The sequence below is a fragment of the Anarhichas minor genome, unplaced genomic scaffold, assembly GCF_050575085.1.
Source record: "Anarhichas minor isolate MPS153535 unplaced genomic scaffold, ASM5057508v1 ptg000011l, whole genome shotgun sequence".
NCBI classification, from domain to species: Eukaryota; Metazoa; Chordata; class Actinopteri; order Perciformes; family Anarhichadidae; genus Anarhichas; species Anarhichas minor.
Window position 1 is genome coordinate 3,339,057 of NW_027466457.1, and position 18,787 is coordinate 3,357,843.

The window sequence follows — 18,787 nt, forward strand, 5'->3', positions numbered from 1 at the left end:
GTGTAAAATGGGGGTGTGACAGAAATAACTGCTGCATGAAGCTGCATAGTTCATGGACTTACAAACAACACCAATCTCTTACCTTTTGACACAGATAGGCGTTCCTGAGCCCCAACAGTCTCTTTTAGCGATGGTCAGAAATGAATGTTTCCCATTCGGTGAATATATTAATATCTGTTAACTTGTTAGTTTCAAGGAAAATAATCAATGTGTGTTGAAAGAAAATCTATTAAAAATCCTCGTCTGATAGAAACATTAAATCACCAATCATGCCGTGCGGTTAAATTATCCTGAAGCCAGACCTCCATAGTGTCAGGTGAGTGGTCTAAACAATTTCACCATAAAATAACGGCAACTTACTGGCAGCAGGGACGCAGTAATTTACCGTTTTCTTACGGTGAAGCTACCGTAATTTACATTTACGGTATATTACCATATACTGGATTACAGTATGTGATGGGAAAAGTACCGGCATACCACTCGAGGGATAGGTACATACTACTGAACAATAGTGGCACACCCCAACGTTAGGTACATACCGCTGAACAACAGTGGCACACCAACGGCCACTTTTCGATCTTGGCATCACTCCCTCAGACACTGAATTAAAATAGTATCAAGAACAGTGTAATAGAACTGCATCACAGTCTAGCTTGTTAACAGGTCTTATACACATTTATAGTTAGATTGATTCTAAATTCTTGTTAAACTTAAAACAATGATTATGAATTTGTAAATGAACATTTGGCAAAACCAACAACTTACTTTCTATTACTTGGTCACTACTGTGCACTCACTGTGAAACTTTTTTTCATGATTGTGAATCTTTTACTTTACCTAACGGCTGGCTCAGGAACTGTTCTCTATCTGACTCGTGGTGAGACACCACAGGATCTCACTAGGAACTCAGTAACGAACACCCACAGAACACAAGAGAGATTGGATTTTCTTCAGTTCACGCAGATTTATTTGCATCACAAAGTATCCAAGTAAACCGAGCTGTCCGGAGTCAACTCGCTTCACAATAGCATTGTACATTATTTTATACCTTCATTCTACCCCAAGTTCCCCCGGCACAGCGATCAGCTCCTGTTCTTCTCCTGTGTTATAAATCTTCACCCGGGCTCCAAGGCCGCTATACTAGTAGACTCCCTGTCTCAGAGACGTGAAGAACATATGACAATGATACAGGCCATTATCACAGGATGAATGTGAATATACATGGATAGATTTCAAATTATGGATTTGATTGGTTTTACACAAATATATTTCAAGACACAAATACATTTTTCTCCCACATGAAAGTACTGTCTGCACACAGAAATCTAAGTAAAAGTCATATGACAGAAAAACCTTTCACTAAGACATTGACATCTAAAACCTTTTACATTCAGTTACATAGATGTAGCTACTTTCATTGAGTTACCACGTCACCAAGAGTTTCAATTCTACGGTTTCTCTAGTTTTCACAGTAAACCACTAGAAATAAATCATCTCCCACATTCTTTGCAAATACAATGCTGCAAGGCCCTTATGTGATCTTACACACCTCGCTAAATGAGACCCATAAAAGTATCTCATCATGTGGACCACTGAGTCTGAAAGCTCTTCCACATGTTTTACACGCATGTGGGTTTCCACGTGGACTTTCAACTCACCTTTACATCCAAACTCTTGACCGTGTTTTGCATAAATTTAACTTCTCGCCTGTATGGCCTCTCATATGGATGTTAAATGCTGATGTTAGATTGAATCTTTTCCCGCAGGTATTGTCATCTTGCCTGCATTGTATCTGTGACCTTTGCTTTTGTGGTGTCTCTTCTGTGGTTTTGGCTCTACATTTTAGGTGATATTATCAACTATAACTAATGTCAACTTTTATTTCCTGTAAATGGATCTTTTAATCCGTCAATAAAAACCTACACATATTCTGCATATTTACAAAACTCCTTCAAACTCCTTATCTCAAGACCTCTAACATCTAATCGTTTCATGATGATTCCTCAACACTGTGGACTCTTCACATAAACAGCAACAAGCCACTATTCATTCTGAAATCTCTTCCCTTTAATTTCCAAGTAAATGACTACTCACCTGTGTGGTTGTGACTACAACTGGAACCTTTGTGCTGCAGTGATGCAACTTTTAACCTGTGTGGGTTCTCATGTGGGTGTTCACGTTACTTCCACATCTGAAATCTTTCACACATATTTACACATGACCAATTATTTAATTACAAAAGCGATGCTATATTCAGTTTCCAATCTCGTTTCCTGTCCATCAAACTATCAAGCTGTCAGTCTTTTCAACAGTGCACACTGGAACTACTTACAGAAAACCCAGGATGCTGGTCTTTTTAAAAATGACGTTAGACAAATGCTCTTATGCACACACAACAATCGGTCAGCCACATCACACCATTAGTTTAACAGCCACTTCTGTGTGAAACAAAGGCTCACAAGACATCAAAGACTGTATGAGTTCTGAGAAATCCTGTTCAGACATAATGTGATGTATGTGAATACAAAGATCTCCTGTATCAGTCCTTGTGACAGCGGAGCTGGATGAGTCTGTTGGAGAAAGTGCTGCGCTGCAGTAGGTGGTGGAGAGGGTGGTCCGGGTTATCCAATATGGATAATAGTTTCTTTAGTGTCCTCCTCTCCACCACCGTTTCCAGAGTGTCCAGTTTGCAGCCAATGATGGAGCCGGCCTTCTTAGTATTAAGGCACCTGGATGTGCGTGCTTTTGTTCATATTTTTTGTGGCTCTAACTGGAACGTTTGTGCTGCAGTGATACAGCTTTTCACCTGTGTGTATCTTCATATGGTCGCTAAAGTTACTGCGAAATCTGAAATCTTTTCCACACGTTTTGCAAGTATACGGTCTCTCACCTGTGTGTATCCTCATATGGTCGTTTAAGTTACTGCCAAATCTGAAATCTTTTCCACACGTTTTGCAAGTATACGGTCTCTCACCTGTGTGGGTTCTCATGTGGATTTTCAATGATGAGTTCTCACGGAATGTTTTCCCGCATATCTTGCAAAGGTACGGTATCTCACCTGTGTGTATGCTCATGTGGCTTTTCATGTCAGTACTACATCTGAAACCTTTCCCACATGTTTTGCAAGTATATGGTTTCTCACCTGTGTGAATTCTCATGTGGACTTTTAAATAACTGTTATATTGGAAACTTTTCCCACATGTTTTACAAGTAAGCAGCTTCGTACATTTGTGTACTATCATGTGTCTCTGCAAATATGACTTATATTTAAAAGCTTTCTCACACATGTCACATTTGAATGTCTGAGTATGACAGTGAATCGTTGCCATAGCGGGATTGTTTGCGTGATGTTGATTCTGTTGTTCTGGCTCTGCATCAGTTGATCCTGAGTCTCCATTCTTGTCTCCTTCCTGATCTTGGCTCTCAGCTTCATGAGAGTTGTGAGAGAGGAGCTGCTGGTCACCACTTGGTTCTGATACCACAGAGCTTTTAACTGGGATGTTGCTGAAAGGCTGAGTTTCATCGACACTAAAGTTTGGTCTGGTCTGGTCTTCACTGGGGTCACTTTCCTCAGAAGTAGGAATCAACATAAAGACATCAGTCTTCTGCTTCAGGACAAGCTGCTCTCCCTCCTCACTGGTCCAGAGTTCATCCTGCTGCTCTTCAATCTGTGGAGGTTCTGGGTCCTCTTGGTCCAGACTGGAATTCCTCTCCTGAACAAAGAGCTGCTGCTGGTCAGAGAGATGCTCGTCCTCCTCACAGACATGTTGTTGTGGGAGCTCTGGGGGACAGAGGATGAATAGAATATGATACTGTGATGATAGAAAAACTGAAGATACAACACGTGACGTTATGGTGTCAGACATGCTCCTCTGTTGGCTTTCTAAAGACTATAAAGGTTTTACATACCTATCCTGTTTAACTTACCTTCCGCTTTCAAAACGATATCCAACAGTCTGCGCTGACGATCGATCTGTTTCTCGTGCTCGACGATAGTTTTCTCCAAAACTTCGAATATTTCTTCAGCAGCAGCAGTTAGTCGCTCATTGACAAACTGTCTCAAAAACGGGACTACAGACATTATTGTTGTTTAATAATTACGATTAAAGTTATTGTCTTCACTACATCTACAACATCGTCTTCCAGCTAATTTGACACGCAGCTAAAACTACCAGCGCGTGTGTGTTATTTACTTCAACGGGCTGTCACGCTGTTAAGTTTCTTCAAACCTGCTAACCCACCAAAAGGCATTTTTCTCCGTGTCTTTTTTGTCTTTCTTTCAATGTTATTTGAAAACAGTTCTTGATACCTCACTAATACACTCTGTTCGGACAACGAGTAAAAAATAAATCCACTAGAAGCCGTTCATCATCCTGAGTTTGTGGCACCGGGGGTTGGCTCCACCGTTCAGTGGTGCCATGCACGGGTCCCTGAGAGGTAACACAGAATTTCCCTCTCCACTTCTCTCTGGTGTGAGGGTTCACTGTTGAAGTGGAGGGAGAGATGATATTAAAGTATTCCTCAATGTCCAAAGTACCGTTCAGCCAGAGCCTCTGAAACTATTTTCATCTTCTAAAGATCCAGTTAATGAAAGTGTAGAATCCAGGTTTTAGTCTCTAGGCATTGTGAGCCCGCTCCTGTCTGCAGCTGATCCGAACGAACTGCTTAGATCTCCTCTCCGTCTCATAACGCATCCATTCGTGGTGAGGAGGGGCAGGTGTAGCTGCTTTTCATAAACCCAGCCCCCTCGCTGAACACATCATGCTCATCTCCCCAGCTCCACCCCTTCAGCTAGTAAGGCTCATCTGATAGCAGGACGAGCAGTTAAATATGCATGAGCTTGACAAGTGGCATTGAGAAGAGACAGGATAAGCTAGACTGCTGTGGTGTAAAATGGGGGTGTGACAGAAATAACTGCTGCATGAAGCTGCATAGTTCATGGACTTACAAACAACACTAATCTCTTACCTTTTGACACAGATAGGCGTTACCCTGAATAACTTGTTTTGCCAGGACTTGTTTGCCAGCAGCAGTTAAGGGAGATTTTAAAGTTTAAACAGTAGAGCGGATGGTGCGGGCCTGAGCCCCAACAGTCTCTATTAGCTGTTTCAGAAATGAATGTTTCCCATTCGGTGAATATATTAATATCTGTTAACTTGTTAGTTTCAAGGAAAATAATCAATGTGTGTTGAAAGAAAATCTATTAAAAATCCTCGTCTGATAGAAACATTAAATCACCAATCATGCCGTGCGGTTAAATTATCCTGAAGCCAGACCTCCATAGTGTCAGGTGAGTGGTCTAAACAATTTCACCATAAAATAACGGCAACTTACTGGCAGCAGGGACGCAGTAATTTACCGTTTTCTTACGGTGAAGCTACCGTAATTTACATTTACGGTATATTACCATATACTGGATTACAGTATGTGATGGGAAAAGTACCGGCATACCACTCGAGGGATAGGTACATACCACTGAACAATAGTGGCACACCCCAACGATAGGTACATAGTGCTGAACAACAGTAGCATACCAACGGCCACTTTTCGATCTCGGCGTCACTCCCTCAGACACTGAATTAAAATAGTATCAAGAACAGTGTAATAGAACTGCATCACAGTCTAGCTTGTTAACAGGTCTTATACACATTTATAGTTAGATTGATTCTAAATTCTTGTTAAACTTAAAACAATGATTATGAATTTGTAAATGAACATTTGGCAAAACCAACAACTTACTTTCTATTACTTGGTCACTACTGTGCACTCACTGTGAAACTTTTTTTCATGATTGTGAATCTTTTACTTTACCTAACGGCTGGCTCAGGAACTGTTCTCTATCTGACTCGTGGTGAGACACCACAGGATCTCACTAGGAACTCAGTAACGAACACCCACAGAACACAAGAGAGATTGGATTTTCTTCAGTTCACGCAGATTTATTTGCATCACAAAGTATCCAAGTAAACCGAGCTGTCCGGAGTCAACTCGCTTCACAATAGCATTGTACATTATTTTATACCTTCATTCTACCCCAAGTTCCCCCGGCACAGCGATCAGCTCCTGTTCTTGTCCTGTGTTATAAATCTTCACCCGGGCTCCAAGGCTGCTATACTAGTAGACTCCCTGTCTCAGAGACGTGAAGAACATATGACAATGATACAGGCCATTATCACAGGATGAATGTGAATATACATGGATAGATTTCAAATTATGGATATGATTGGTTTTACACAAATATATTTCAAGACACAAATACATTTTTCTCCCACATGAAAGTACTGTCTGCACACAGAAATCTAAGTAAAAGTCATATGACAGAAAAACCTTTCACTAAGACATTGACATCTAAAACCTTTTACATTCAGTTACATAGATGTAGCTACTTTCATTGAGTTACCACGTCACCAAGAGTTTAAATTCTACGGTTTCTCTAGTTTTCACAGTAAACCACTAGAAATAAATCATCTCCCACATTCTTTGCAAATACAATGCTGCAAGGCCCTTATGTGATCTTACACACCTCGCTAAATGAGACCCATAAAAGTATCTCATCATGTGGACCACTGAGTCTGAAAGCTCTTCCACATGTTTTACACGCATGTGGGTTTCCACGTGGACTTTCAACTCACCTTTACATCCAAACTCTTGACCGTGTTTTGCATAAATTTAACTTCTCGCCTGTATGGCCTCTCATATGGATGTTAAATGCTGATGTTAGATTGAATCTTTTCCCGCAGGTATTGTCATCTTGCATGCATTGTATCTGTGACCTTTGCTTTTGTGGTGTCTCTTCTGTGGTTTTGGCTCTACATTTTAGGTGATATTATCAACTATAACTAATGTCAACTTTTATTTCCTGTAAATGGATCTTTTAATCCGTCAATAAAAACCTACACATACTCTGCATATTTACAAAACTTCTTCAAACTCCTTATCTCAAGACCTCTAACATCTAATCGTTTCATGATGATTCCTCAACAGCAACAAGCCACTATTCATTCTGAAATCTCTTCCCTTTAATTTCCAAGTAAATGACTACTCACCTGTGTGGTTGTGACTACAACTGGAACCTTTGTGCTGCAGTGTTGTGGAATATTTCTTATGACTAGTCGGGAGAAGAAAGTTGAGGTTTTCTATCAATATAAAGTAAAACAGAGTTTTGATGAACGATCAAGGTTTGTAAAGTCAATTTATTTGCTTGCAAGCAAAGAGAACAGTCTCACAGACACATTGCAATGATCTGTATGAGTGCTCTACCCAACAGTCACAATGCATGGACATTTATGCTCAGACAGCTTCCTGTTATCTGCTTTAGCTAACAAGAATACACAAAGAACAGTTAAAGGCAGGTCATCCTTCGAGCCTTAGTATACTTCATTTTAAGGCAGTCAGGAAGATGCTTTATCTCCTGTTTGCAAATCCCTTTGTTCACAGTTTGCCTTACAATAATCAGTTTAAACTCACAACAGATGCTTCCTTTGAAGCCACTGTGACATCGTTAAAATGACCATTGCAGAGACAGAATAGACATTCTTTACCCTCACACATCATATCTGCATGCAAAGGTTTACGCCTTTACAACTTCAGATAACGCGTCACAAAGGAAGTCAAAAGTATTTCAAACAGAGGATCTCTGTTAATCAAGGCCTCTCTGTGTCTCTGTCTTACGAAGAAGAAAGAAACAGTGCACAATGATAACAGATAACAAGACACCTGGATACTAAACTAATTAAAGTCATCTACTGAAACTACAGTTTGGTGTCTGCTCTTTTAGGACTTACATTCTTTAAACCTTCACATGAGACTATGACATATTTTCCCATTACATTCCACTCTTTTGATTATACAGTAATCACACAATATAGTAAAAATATGTTATAAGACATTTCAATAACAACAGAAGTATTACCCCAAAATGTGAGATATCTGAAGAAAAACTGTTTTTGTGAGATAAAGGATCTCTGGTTGTTTGAAGCCAGCAATACAACTCAATAAACACAAAAGAATAAAAAGATAAAAACCCAAAAAAACAAAAAAAAACTGTCTTTAGACCTGAGCATCAAAATCATCATAATACAGAATAAAATGAAAACGAAACAAGCAATAATATGAATATAGCTATAATGAAAAAAAATGCGTTCTTCGTCCTTTTGTAGAGGACCTAACCGTGCTCCTTTTCTTGTGTTTGTTGGCATAAACACGTCGAGAGGGCTCTTCCAGCCGTCTTTCTTGCGTGGCATCTGCGTTGGGACAGTTAACACAGATCACGCAAGCGTCTGTCGGTCAACTGCCCGTTGTGATTCCGTCCGTGATCACTGCATCTCCTCTGTTGGTGGCTCCGTCTGTCCTTCCTCCCTCGGTGGTGCCTGTTGGCTGACACTTGTTGTAGGTGCGAGCTCACCTGAAGCTTCAGTTGGTGCGTCTCCTGGTTCTGGAACCTTCTTGCAGTGGGACGCGTGGACCCAAGTTGCCCTCTCAGCTACTTTGACAGCCGTCTGAGTGACGAGGAGGACTTGAAATGGACCCAGCCAGCGTCGTGAGTTCCAGTGCTTCCTTCTGAAGTCTTTCACCACCACGAAATCACCAGGTTTCAGCTTGTGGAGAGGTCCTTCAGCTGGCCTCGGGAGAGCGGCAATCACCTGTTGTCTTATGTTAGATAAAGCAGAGGACAATTGTGCACAATATGTTAACATTTCATGTTCGCATAAGGCGGTTGAGGGAAGTGGCGCCCCTGGTGCTTCAGTTCCTACATGAGGAGGAAAACCAAACAGTATCTCAAAAGGACTCAGATTGCTTCGTGTTCGTTTTCTCATTCTCATGTACATCAGAACTAGAGGCAGGGCTTTTGTCCAAGGCAGACCTGTGTCAGCACAACATTTTGCTAACTTGGTCTTAAGTGTACCATTTTCTCGTTCAACAGCACCACCACTGGCTGGATGGTAAGCACAGTGTGTTCTTAAGTCGATACCCAAGTATGCGCTTAGTTCTGTAATGGCCTGATTGACAAAATGAGAACCATTGTCACTTGATATTTTAGTAGGAATGCCCCAACGGGGAATGATTTCAGAAATCAGAGCCTTTACTACCGTTGCAGCAGTTTGTTTACTCGATGGAAAAACTTCAACCCACTTGGACCACATGTCTACCATCACTAGACAGTGTTTCTTACCTTCAGATGGAGATAGCTCAACAAAATCCATCATAATGTGCTCAAAAGGGCGTGTCGGAGGCGGATGTGCAGCCTGGCTGGACACTGCCACGGGCCTGCCTACATTGTGAGTAGAGCAGGTTACACATGCAGAACAGAATTTTTGTGCATATGCTGTGAATCCCTTTGTGAACCATGTCTCATTTAATGCACTCAACATTCCCCCTTTTGACACGTGGTCTAACCCATGTGTCAACTTAGCATAATGGCTGAAATAATGCTTAGGCAGACATGGTTTAGCATCAGGCCCTGACCACAGTCCATCAGTGTATGTGCAACCTGAAGCTGACCACAGCCTACGTTCTTCCGGAGTGGACAACGTCTGCATAGCTGTAAGAGAAGAGGGAGCTGAGACAAATGAGGACATGAGAGCAGAAGAAGTGGGGACAGGAAGTCGAGCAGCAGCTTTTGCAGCAGCGTCTGCACATGCATTTCCTGTTGAAATGACGTCAGTGTGTCCTGTATGAGCAGCACATTTGCAAACAGCAATTGCTGTTGGCAACAAAATGGCCTCTAACAGTTCAGCAATGAGAGTGTGATGCAAAACAGGTTTACCATCAGACTTAAGGAACTTTCTGTGTTTCCACAGACTACCAAAATCGTGGACGACGCCGAATGCATAACGAGAGTCAGTGTGAACTGTAACAGTTTTACCTTCAGCAAGTTTACATGCTTCGGTGAGCGCGATGAGCTCAGCTGCCTGGGCTGAGAGGTGACATGGCAGAGAACCTGAACACAGCACTTCTGAGTCCGAAACAACAGCAAAACCCACAAGATTAGTACCAGTATGATCGCGAGAGGCAGATCCATCCACATACATTACCATGTCGCTATTGGGCAGTGGAGTGTCCATCAAGTCAGGGCGAGGAGTGCACTGAGCTTGGAGCTCAGCTAAACAGTTGTGCTCCTCTCCGTCACCAGGAATAGGAAGTAATGATGCAGGGTTAAGATTAGTACAGCGTTTGACCGTTACGTTTGGCATGTCTAAGAGACATGTGTGATAACGCAAATATCGCGCTGCAGAAAGGTGAGACGATTTCTGTTCGAGGAGAATCAAAGACACCGAATGAGGAACGAGCAAAGTTAATGGAGCGTATCCTACTATGTCACGTGAGGCAGCGAGTGCCTTTTCAGCCGCGGCCACTGCACGCAAACATTGTGGCAAGCCTGAAGCGACAGGATCGAGTTTTGCGGAGAAATACGCAACTGGTCGTAGTTTATCACCATGTGATTGTAGCAACACAGAGGTCATGCAGCCCTGTCTTTCATCTACAGTCTGAGTGAACGGTTTGTTCGGATCTGGCAACCCAAGAGTTGGAGGTGTTTGCAAAGCACATTTCATTTGTGTGAAAGCCGAATGGCCTTCTTTTGTCCAAATTATTTTGTCATGTGCTGTGAGATTTTTACCGTGAATCAAACTTGATAATGGCTGCTCCATTTGTGAGTAATTAGGTATGAACGACTGACAGTATGAACACATGCCTAAAAATGACATCATCTGTTTTTTAGTGTTAGGTTTTGGTATCGACACGATTGAAGCGATTCTTTTAGGAGAGAGAGTTTTCCCTTCCCCTGAAATGTCATGACCTAAGAAATGTACATTTTGCATTACAAACTGTAATTTAGATAGGCTGGCCTTGTGGCCTTCTCGTGCTAAATGTTGTAGCAGTTTTATTGTGTATTTCTGACACTGTGCCTGAGTAGGAGCTGCGATTAAGCAATCATCTACATATTGCAGGAGTGCAGAGCCTGGTGAGAGAGTTAGACTTTCTAAGCTTTCTCTGAGTGCATCATTGTAGATGGTTGGAGACTCGGTGTAGCCTTGACACAGACGGGTGAAAGTGTATGGCTTACCGTTGAAGTTGAACGCGAACCAAAATTGGCTGTCCTTGTCGACCGGGACACTGAAAAAAGCATTTGACAGGTCAACCACAGAAAACCATTTAGCTGCAGGAGGAATCTGAGCTAGAATAGTGTAAGGATTAGGCACATTTGGTGCACGTGCATGAACTGCAGCATTTACTGCTTTCAGGTCTTGCACGAAACGCCATTCAACAGGCTTGCCTGCATCTCTGATCTTTTTAACAGGAAATATCGGTATCCTGACTGGAGAGTCTGGACAGGGAATAATCACACCTGCTTTCAGGAGTGAATCAAACACAGGTGTAATACCGTCAATGGCCTCTTGGCGCAGAGGGTACTGGTGCTTGTGAGGGGCGAAAATCAGAGCGCGGAGTGATAACGACAGGCTGACAGTTGTTGATCAGGCCCACGTCATATTTGTTCGCCGCCCAAAGTGTCTGTGGAACAAGAGTAAGGGCGGGAGAAATAGATGCAGGTTTAGTTAAAAATGTTTTAATTTCTTTGTTAAGCTCATGAAACACATAGACTGATCTGCAGGCTGGTGATAAGAGCACACAAAACGTTCTGTGGAAGCCTGTAGATTGTGATCGCAGGACAAATGGATCCAGCGTCTGTTCCCAGTCGGTAAGCGCCTCGCATTGTGCAACGAATGGACCCAAATCCCGCCACTCATCCTCGCGTCCTTTTGACAGCGAGATGTGTGGAGCTGAATCTGGAACATCAAACAGTTCTTTCTGTGATGGAGTCAGAGAAAGAGATACAACAGATCTATAAGTAGACCAAAACAGTGTGGAACAGGCAATTGCATCATTGAGGCCTTCAAAAAACTTGTCCTCATAGCAAACATCTTGTCCTCTAGAAATATATGAGGTGCAGTGTAGATGTTTGTAGTTCATGCGGTCGGCATGTGGTGAGACACGTGCGTCTACTGTGTGACAAAGTCGTTGTGCGTCATCAACAGGAAGCCACCATTGATAGGCAAAAAGTGACAGAGAGGGAGTCTGTATCATTTGGTGTACGACTCTACGCCTAAGCACTTTAAGGCCATCAGAGGATGACGTCAGTCCTATCCCATAAGCGCACATTAAGTCTCTGCCCATTAAGTTAATTGGACAAAGCGTCGATAGTAGAAACGAATGTTTCACTTTAATGTCAGGATCGTGGTCAGTCTGGTCGGAGTGTACACTCGTCATAGGTACAGTAAATTTTTCAGTTACAGTTACCCCAGAGGCCCCCTGTGAATATACAAAACGCCCACTCATCTTTTGATGAGGAAAATGTTTCTGTTGAATTACAGAGTGAGTAGCCCCAGAATCTACTAAAAATGTTAATTCTTTCCCTTCCACAATAACCTTTGTAGTTGGCATATTTTTGTATGACTCTGATGAAAACATTGAATAAGTGTGTGGTTGTGGTGTAGATGCATTCACTTGTTGTTGCTCTAAGTGTGAAATGACACTGAGGAGTATGGATTGTTGTTCTGCAGTGTGCGTGCGAGGAAGCGTGTGTGCGTTGCAGCAAATGTGCGCGTTGTGTGTGCGTACTGAGTCAGTGTGTGTGTGTGTGTGTGTACTTCTCTGTTCCGGAGTTGAGAGGGAGTCAGCCGTCTCCTGCCCACGTGCATTACCTCGCCTCCCCACATCGCGTCAGTCAGAAGTGCCAAATTGTTGATGAAAGTCACCCCCTCCGTCTCCTCCCTGCTGTCGGCCACGTGGCTGTCGTGATCCGCTGTGTGCATTACGATGTGGGCAATCTCTGATCCAATGTCCTGTTTCTCCACAGTAGAAGCATTCATTGTCTTGTGTCACACGTGAAACTCCTCTTTGGCGGCCATCTTGGAAACGCCCTCTTACATCTCCACGGTGTTGTCCTCTTCCACGCCCCCTTTGCTGACCCCGCCCAAAGTTGTTACGTGGTTGGGTGGGTTGTCTTTGGCCTCCCTCAACTCCTAGCGTCATCTGTTTGACAGCTTGAAGCATCGCAAGTTGAGCTCTTTCTCCAGTTTGTTTGGAGAGCTTCTCCTGTCTAGCTTGAGTGTCATTGTGCATTTTGCAGTTGTGTCGTGCGTGTTTTACCACTTCATCAAGTCTTGATGAAGTGGCCTCCAGGCCAATCACGGAGCGTTCGGTGGCTGTTTTGATGTCTGGCAGCAGCCCGTTCACGAAAGCATTCTTGAGATGTGTTTCCCACACTGACATTGCTGTTTTGTCAGCCGGTTCTTCAATACCGCTGTGTGTTTGGAATGCAGACATGAGTCGTTGGTGATATGATGTCACATCTTCAGTCCTACCTTGCTTGGTGCTATTAATCAATGCCATGTTAACTTTCGAGGGGAAAGCTGTTTCTATAGCCTCGCAGACTGCTGTGATGAAAGTGACATATGGACCGTTTTCCATTGCTGTCCAGACAAGCTTGATCTGGCGGGTGTCATGGCCAGCCCCTGTAACTGTGGCCCTGATTTTGCTAAAGTCAGTTGGGCCAACATGTTTTACCAGCAATCGATGCACTTCTGGGCCGGTCGGCATAAATTCTTTACAGAATATCAGGAAGTCTTTCGCGAAAGCTGCGCCATTCTGGATGCTTGGCAGATGTAGTGAGGCCTGCATAATGTCAGCTTGAGTCCAGGCTCTGAACACGAGACCCGGAGCACCATCAGCGGGTCCTGGAACCTGAATCATGGGCCCCTGGAAAGCTTCGGATGTGTCGAGGTTGAAGGCTGGTGTGGGTGTGTCGGGGTCGAGCCAGTTGACGACAGCGCCGGCTGCACCCCGCCAGCTATGCGGCTCTGTGTAGGACCATGGTGAGGTGGCAGGTGTCGATGTTGCAGCCGTCGGAGGAGAGACAACCGGGTTGTGGTGAGGTGAGGCTGGACTCTGTCGGAGCTTCTCGTTTGCCAGGCGAGCCTGTTCTTGCTGTTGAGTGTGGAGCCGGGTTGCTGGTCTGCCCACCAGTGGTGCTTCAGCGTATGGTGGAGGAGATGGTGGAGGTGGTGCTTGTGGTGGTGGTGGTGGTTGTTGTGGTACGCCATCCTGTGGGGAAGGTCGGCAACACGTGTCCAGGAGGGGGCCGCTCGCTCCTGTGAGACTCGGATACATAGCAGAGGGAGACAATAATGGATTATGTGTGTCTGGAATCTGTTTTTCTTCTTTTAAACACGTCAAAGATTTCATAAGTTGTTTTCTGTCCCTAGTTTCACACTCATTTTCCCACTGTGTCAAACACATCTGGTTTTTCTCTAACATTTCCAAGTCTTTAACTTTGACTTTCTTGCCATTTTTCATCTGTTTCAATTTACCTTCTAAATCCCCTCGTAACATTTTGAGCTTAGCGGCGCTCAATGAGCCGTTTTCAGGAAACCCAAACTCTCTTGACCAGTACGTGAGGCATTCTAAACACCCATCTCCGTGTTTCTGTCGCATCATATCCACTATCGGACCCGAGGGTTCCCTGCTTTTACTCTGCTTACCACCCATCTTTCAGGCATGGACACGTTAACGTTATCTTAAAAACAATATAGTCGTCACTATAAAGCGTAAGTTTCTTTACCGAAGGAAAAAACTATTGCTAAAACCTTATTTGAAGTTCACGTTAAGTTAGTTTATCACGATTCTTATCCTATCAGTTTCGTTAGTAGAATTCACGTATTGGATAATTTAACAACGATCTTACATCAAACCTATAACAATTGTAGTCAAGCGATCTGTGTTACGATCTCAAAATGTTTTTATTCTGAGTTAAATCATCACCGTATAACACAATCCTGCCGACAACGCCAAGTTGTTGTGGAATATTTCTTATGACTAGTCGGGAGAAGAAAGTTGAGGTTTTCTATCAATATAAAGTAAAACAGAGTTTTGATGAACGATCAAGGTTTGTAAAGTCAATTTATTTGCTTGCAAGCAAAGAGAACAGTCTCACAGACACATTGCAGTGATCTGTATGAGTGCTCTGCATAACAGTCTCAATGCATGGACATTTATACTCAGACAGCTTCCTGTTATCTGCTTTAGCTAACAAGAATACACAAAGAACACAGTTAAAGGCAGGTCATCCTTCAAGCCTTAGTATACTTCATTTAAGACAGTCAGGAAGATGCTTTATCTCCTGTTTGCAAATCCCTTTGTTCACAGTTTGCCTTACAATAATCAGTTTAAACTCACAACAGATGCTTCCTTTGAAGCCACTGTGACATCGTTAAAATGACCATTGCAGAGACAGAATAGACATTCTTTACCCTCACACATCATATCTGCATGCAAAGGTTTACGCCTTTACAACTTCAGATAACGCGTCACAAAGGAAGTCAAAAGTATTTCAAACAGAGGATCTCTGTTAATCAAGGCCTCTCTGTGTCTCTGTCTTACGAAGAAGAAAGAAACAGTGCACAATGATAACAGATAACAAGACACCTGGATACTAAACTAATTAAAGTCATCTACTGAAACTACAGTTTGGTGTCTGCTCTTTTAGGACTTACATTCTTTAAACCTTCACATGAGACTATGACATATTTTCCCATTACAGCAGTGATGCAACTTTTAACCTGTGTGGGTTCTCATGTGGGTGTTCACGTTACTTCCACATCTGAAATCTTTCACACATATTTACACATGACCAATTATTTAATTACAAAAGCGATGCTATATTCAGTTTCCAATCTCGTTTCCTGTCCATCAAACTATCAAGCTGTCAGTCTTTTCAACAGTGCACACTGGAACTACTTACAGAAAACCCAGGATGCTGGTCTTTTTAAAAATGACGTTAGACAAATGCTCTTATGCACACACAACAATCGGTCAGCCACATCACACCATTAGTTTAACAGCCACTTCTGTGTGAAACAAAGGCTCACAAGACATCAAAGACTGTATGAGTTCTGAGAAATCCTGTTCAGACATAATGTGATGTATGTGAATACAAAGATCTCCTGTATCAGTCCTTGTGACAGCGGAGCTGGATGAGTCTGTTGGAGAAAGTGCTGCGCTGCAGTAGGTGGTGGAGAGGGTGGTCCGGGTTATCCAATATGGATAATATTTCTTTAGTGTCCTCCTCTCCACCACCGTTTCCAGAGTGTCCAGTTTGCAGCCAATGATGGAGCCGGCCTTCTTAGTATTAAGGAACCTGGATGTGCGTGCTTTTGTTCATATTTTTTGTGGCTCTAACTGGAACGTTTGTGCTGCAGTGATACAGCTTTTCACCTGTGTGTATCTTCATATGGTCGCTAAAGTTACTGCGAAATCTGAAATCTTTTCCACACGTTTTGCAAGTATACGGTCTCTCACCTGTGTGTATCCTCATATGGTCGTTTAAGTTACTGCCAAATCTGAAATCTTTTCCACACGTTTTGCAAGTATACGGTCTCTCACCTGTGTGGATTCTCATGTGGACTTTTAAATAACTGTTATATTGGAAACTTTTCCCACATGTTTTACAAGTAAGCAGCTTCGTACATTTGTGTACTATCATGTGTCTCTGCAAATATGGCTTACACTTAAAAGCTTTCTCACACATGTCACATTTGAATGTCTGAGTATGACAGTGAATCGTTGCCATAGCGGGATTGTTTGCGTGATGTTGATTCTGTTGTTCTGGCTCTGCATCAGTTGATCCTGAGTCTCCATTCTTGCCTCCTTCCTGATCTTGGCTCTCAGCTTCATGAGAGTTGTGAGAGAGGAGCTGCTGGTCACCACTTGGTTCTGATACCACAGAGCTTTTAACTGGGATGTTGCTGAAAGGCTGAGTTTCATCGACACTAAAGTTTGGTCTGGTCTGGTCTTCACTGGGGTCACTTTCCTCAGAAGTAGGAATCAACATAAAGACATCAGTCTCCTGCTTCAGGACAAGCTGCTCTCCCTCCTCACTGGTCCAGAGTTCATCCTGCTGCTCTTCAATCTGTGGAGGTTCTGGGTCCTCTTGGTCCAGACTGGAGTTCCTCTCCTGAACAAAGAGCTGCTGCTGGTCAGAGAGATGCTCGTCCTCCTCACAGACATGTTGTTGTGGGAGCTCTGGAGGGACAAAGGATGAAAGGAATCTGATACTACTGTGATGATAGAAACCGTTGTCAAATCAGCTGACACTAAAATGGTAGTGCACCCATATTCTGTCTTACTTTATTTTCTTAACTAGCTTAATTGATAAGAATGTAGGATAAACATATAGAAGCATTATGCTTCTGCCTGTCTTTTCAGTCATATTGTACACTAGATTGTATTTGGCTACACTAATTGTATTGTGTGTGATGGCTGAATACAAACACTACATTCATGGTAAACGCATTCAAATGGCCCACAGCAGGATTGAGGGAGCATAGATACAAAATGCATAATATGGAAATAAGATGAATTGAATTGGAAATAGATGATTTCTCAATATTTGAGGTCCTATTAATAAATAATTCTCAATAATTCCATAAAATGACTGATATTTTTATGTTCAAGACATCTCTGACATACTGAAAATAAAAGAATTTTAGAATACTGATTGAGACATTTTACAAAATAAAAGCCTCAAATGTCCTCCTCACAGACATGTTGTTGTGGGAGCTCTGGGGGACAGAGGATGAATAGAATATGATACTGTGATGATAGAAAAACTGAAGATACAACACGTGACGTTATGGTGTCAGACATGCTCATCTGTTGGCTTTCTAAAGACTATAAAGGTTTTACATACCTATCCTGTTTAACTTACCTTCCGCTTTCAAAACGATATCCAACAGTCTGCGCTGACGATCGATCTGTTTCTCGTGCTCGACGATAGTTTTCTCCAAAACTTCGAATATTTCTTCAGCAGCAGCAGTTAGTCGCTCGTTGACAAACTGTCTCAAAAACGGGACTACAGACATTATTGTTGTTTAATAATTACGATTAAAGTTATTGTCTTCACTACATCTACAACATCGTCTTCCAGCTAATTTGACACGCAGCTAAAACTACCAGCGCGCGTGTGTGTTATTTACTTCAACGGGCTGTCACGCTGTTAAGTTTCTTCAAACCTGCTAACCCACCAAAAGGCATTTTTCTCCGTGTCTTTTTTGTCTTTCTTTCAATGTTATTTGAAAACAGTGTCTTGATACCTCACTAACACACTCTGTTCGGACAACGAGTAAAAAATAAATCCACTAGAAGCCGTTCATCATCCTGAGTTTGTGGCACCGGGGGTTGGCTCCACCGTTCAGTGGTGCCATGCACGGGTCCCTGAGAGGTAACACAGAATTTCCCTCTCCACTTCTCTCTGGTGTGAGGGTTCACTGTTGAAGTGAAGGGAGAGATGATATTAAAGTATTCCTCAATGTCCAAAGTACCGTTCAGCCAAAGCCTCTGAAACTATTTTCATCTTCTAAAGATCCAGTTAATGAAAGTGTAGAATCCAGGTTTTAGTCTCTAGGCATTGTGAGCCCGCTCCTGTCTGCAGCTGATCCGAACGAACTCCTCTCCGTCTCATAACGCATCCATTCGTGGTGAGGAGGGGCAGGTGTAGCTGCTTTTCATAAACCCAGCCCCCTCGCTGAACACATCATCCTCATCTCCCCAGCTCCACCCCTTCAGCTAGTAAGGCTCATCTGATAGCAGGACGAGCAGTTAAATATGCATGAGCTTGACAAGTGGCATTGAGAAGAGACAGGATAAGCTAGACTGCTGTGGTGTAAAATGGGGGTGTGACAGAAATAACTGCTGCATGAAGCTGCATAGTTCATGGACTTACAAACAACAC

The 18,787-nt window shown here is 42.8% G+C and overlaps 1 protein-coding gene across 1 annotated transcript; it reads right to left on the reverse strand.

Annotated features, from left to right (window-relative positions):
* Window positions 1-6,168: 6,168 nt before the first annotated feature.
* LOC142947365 (uncharacterized) lies at window positions 6,169-17,972 on the reverse strand. Its single transcript, XM_076088899.1, has 3 exons — window positions 17,765-17,972; window positions 16,306-17,079; window positions 6,169-6,632 (listed from the first exon to the last, which is right to left on the reverse strand). The coding sequence occupies exons 1-3, from the start codon at window positions 17,916-17,918 to the stop codon at window positions 6,454-6,456; spliced, it is 1,107 nt and encodes a 368-aa protein (XP_075945014.1). The 5' UTR covers window positions 17,919-17,972; the 3' UTR covers window positions 6,169-6,453.
* Between the last annotated feature and the right edge of the window lie 815 nt (window positions 17,973-18,787).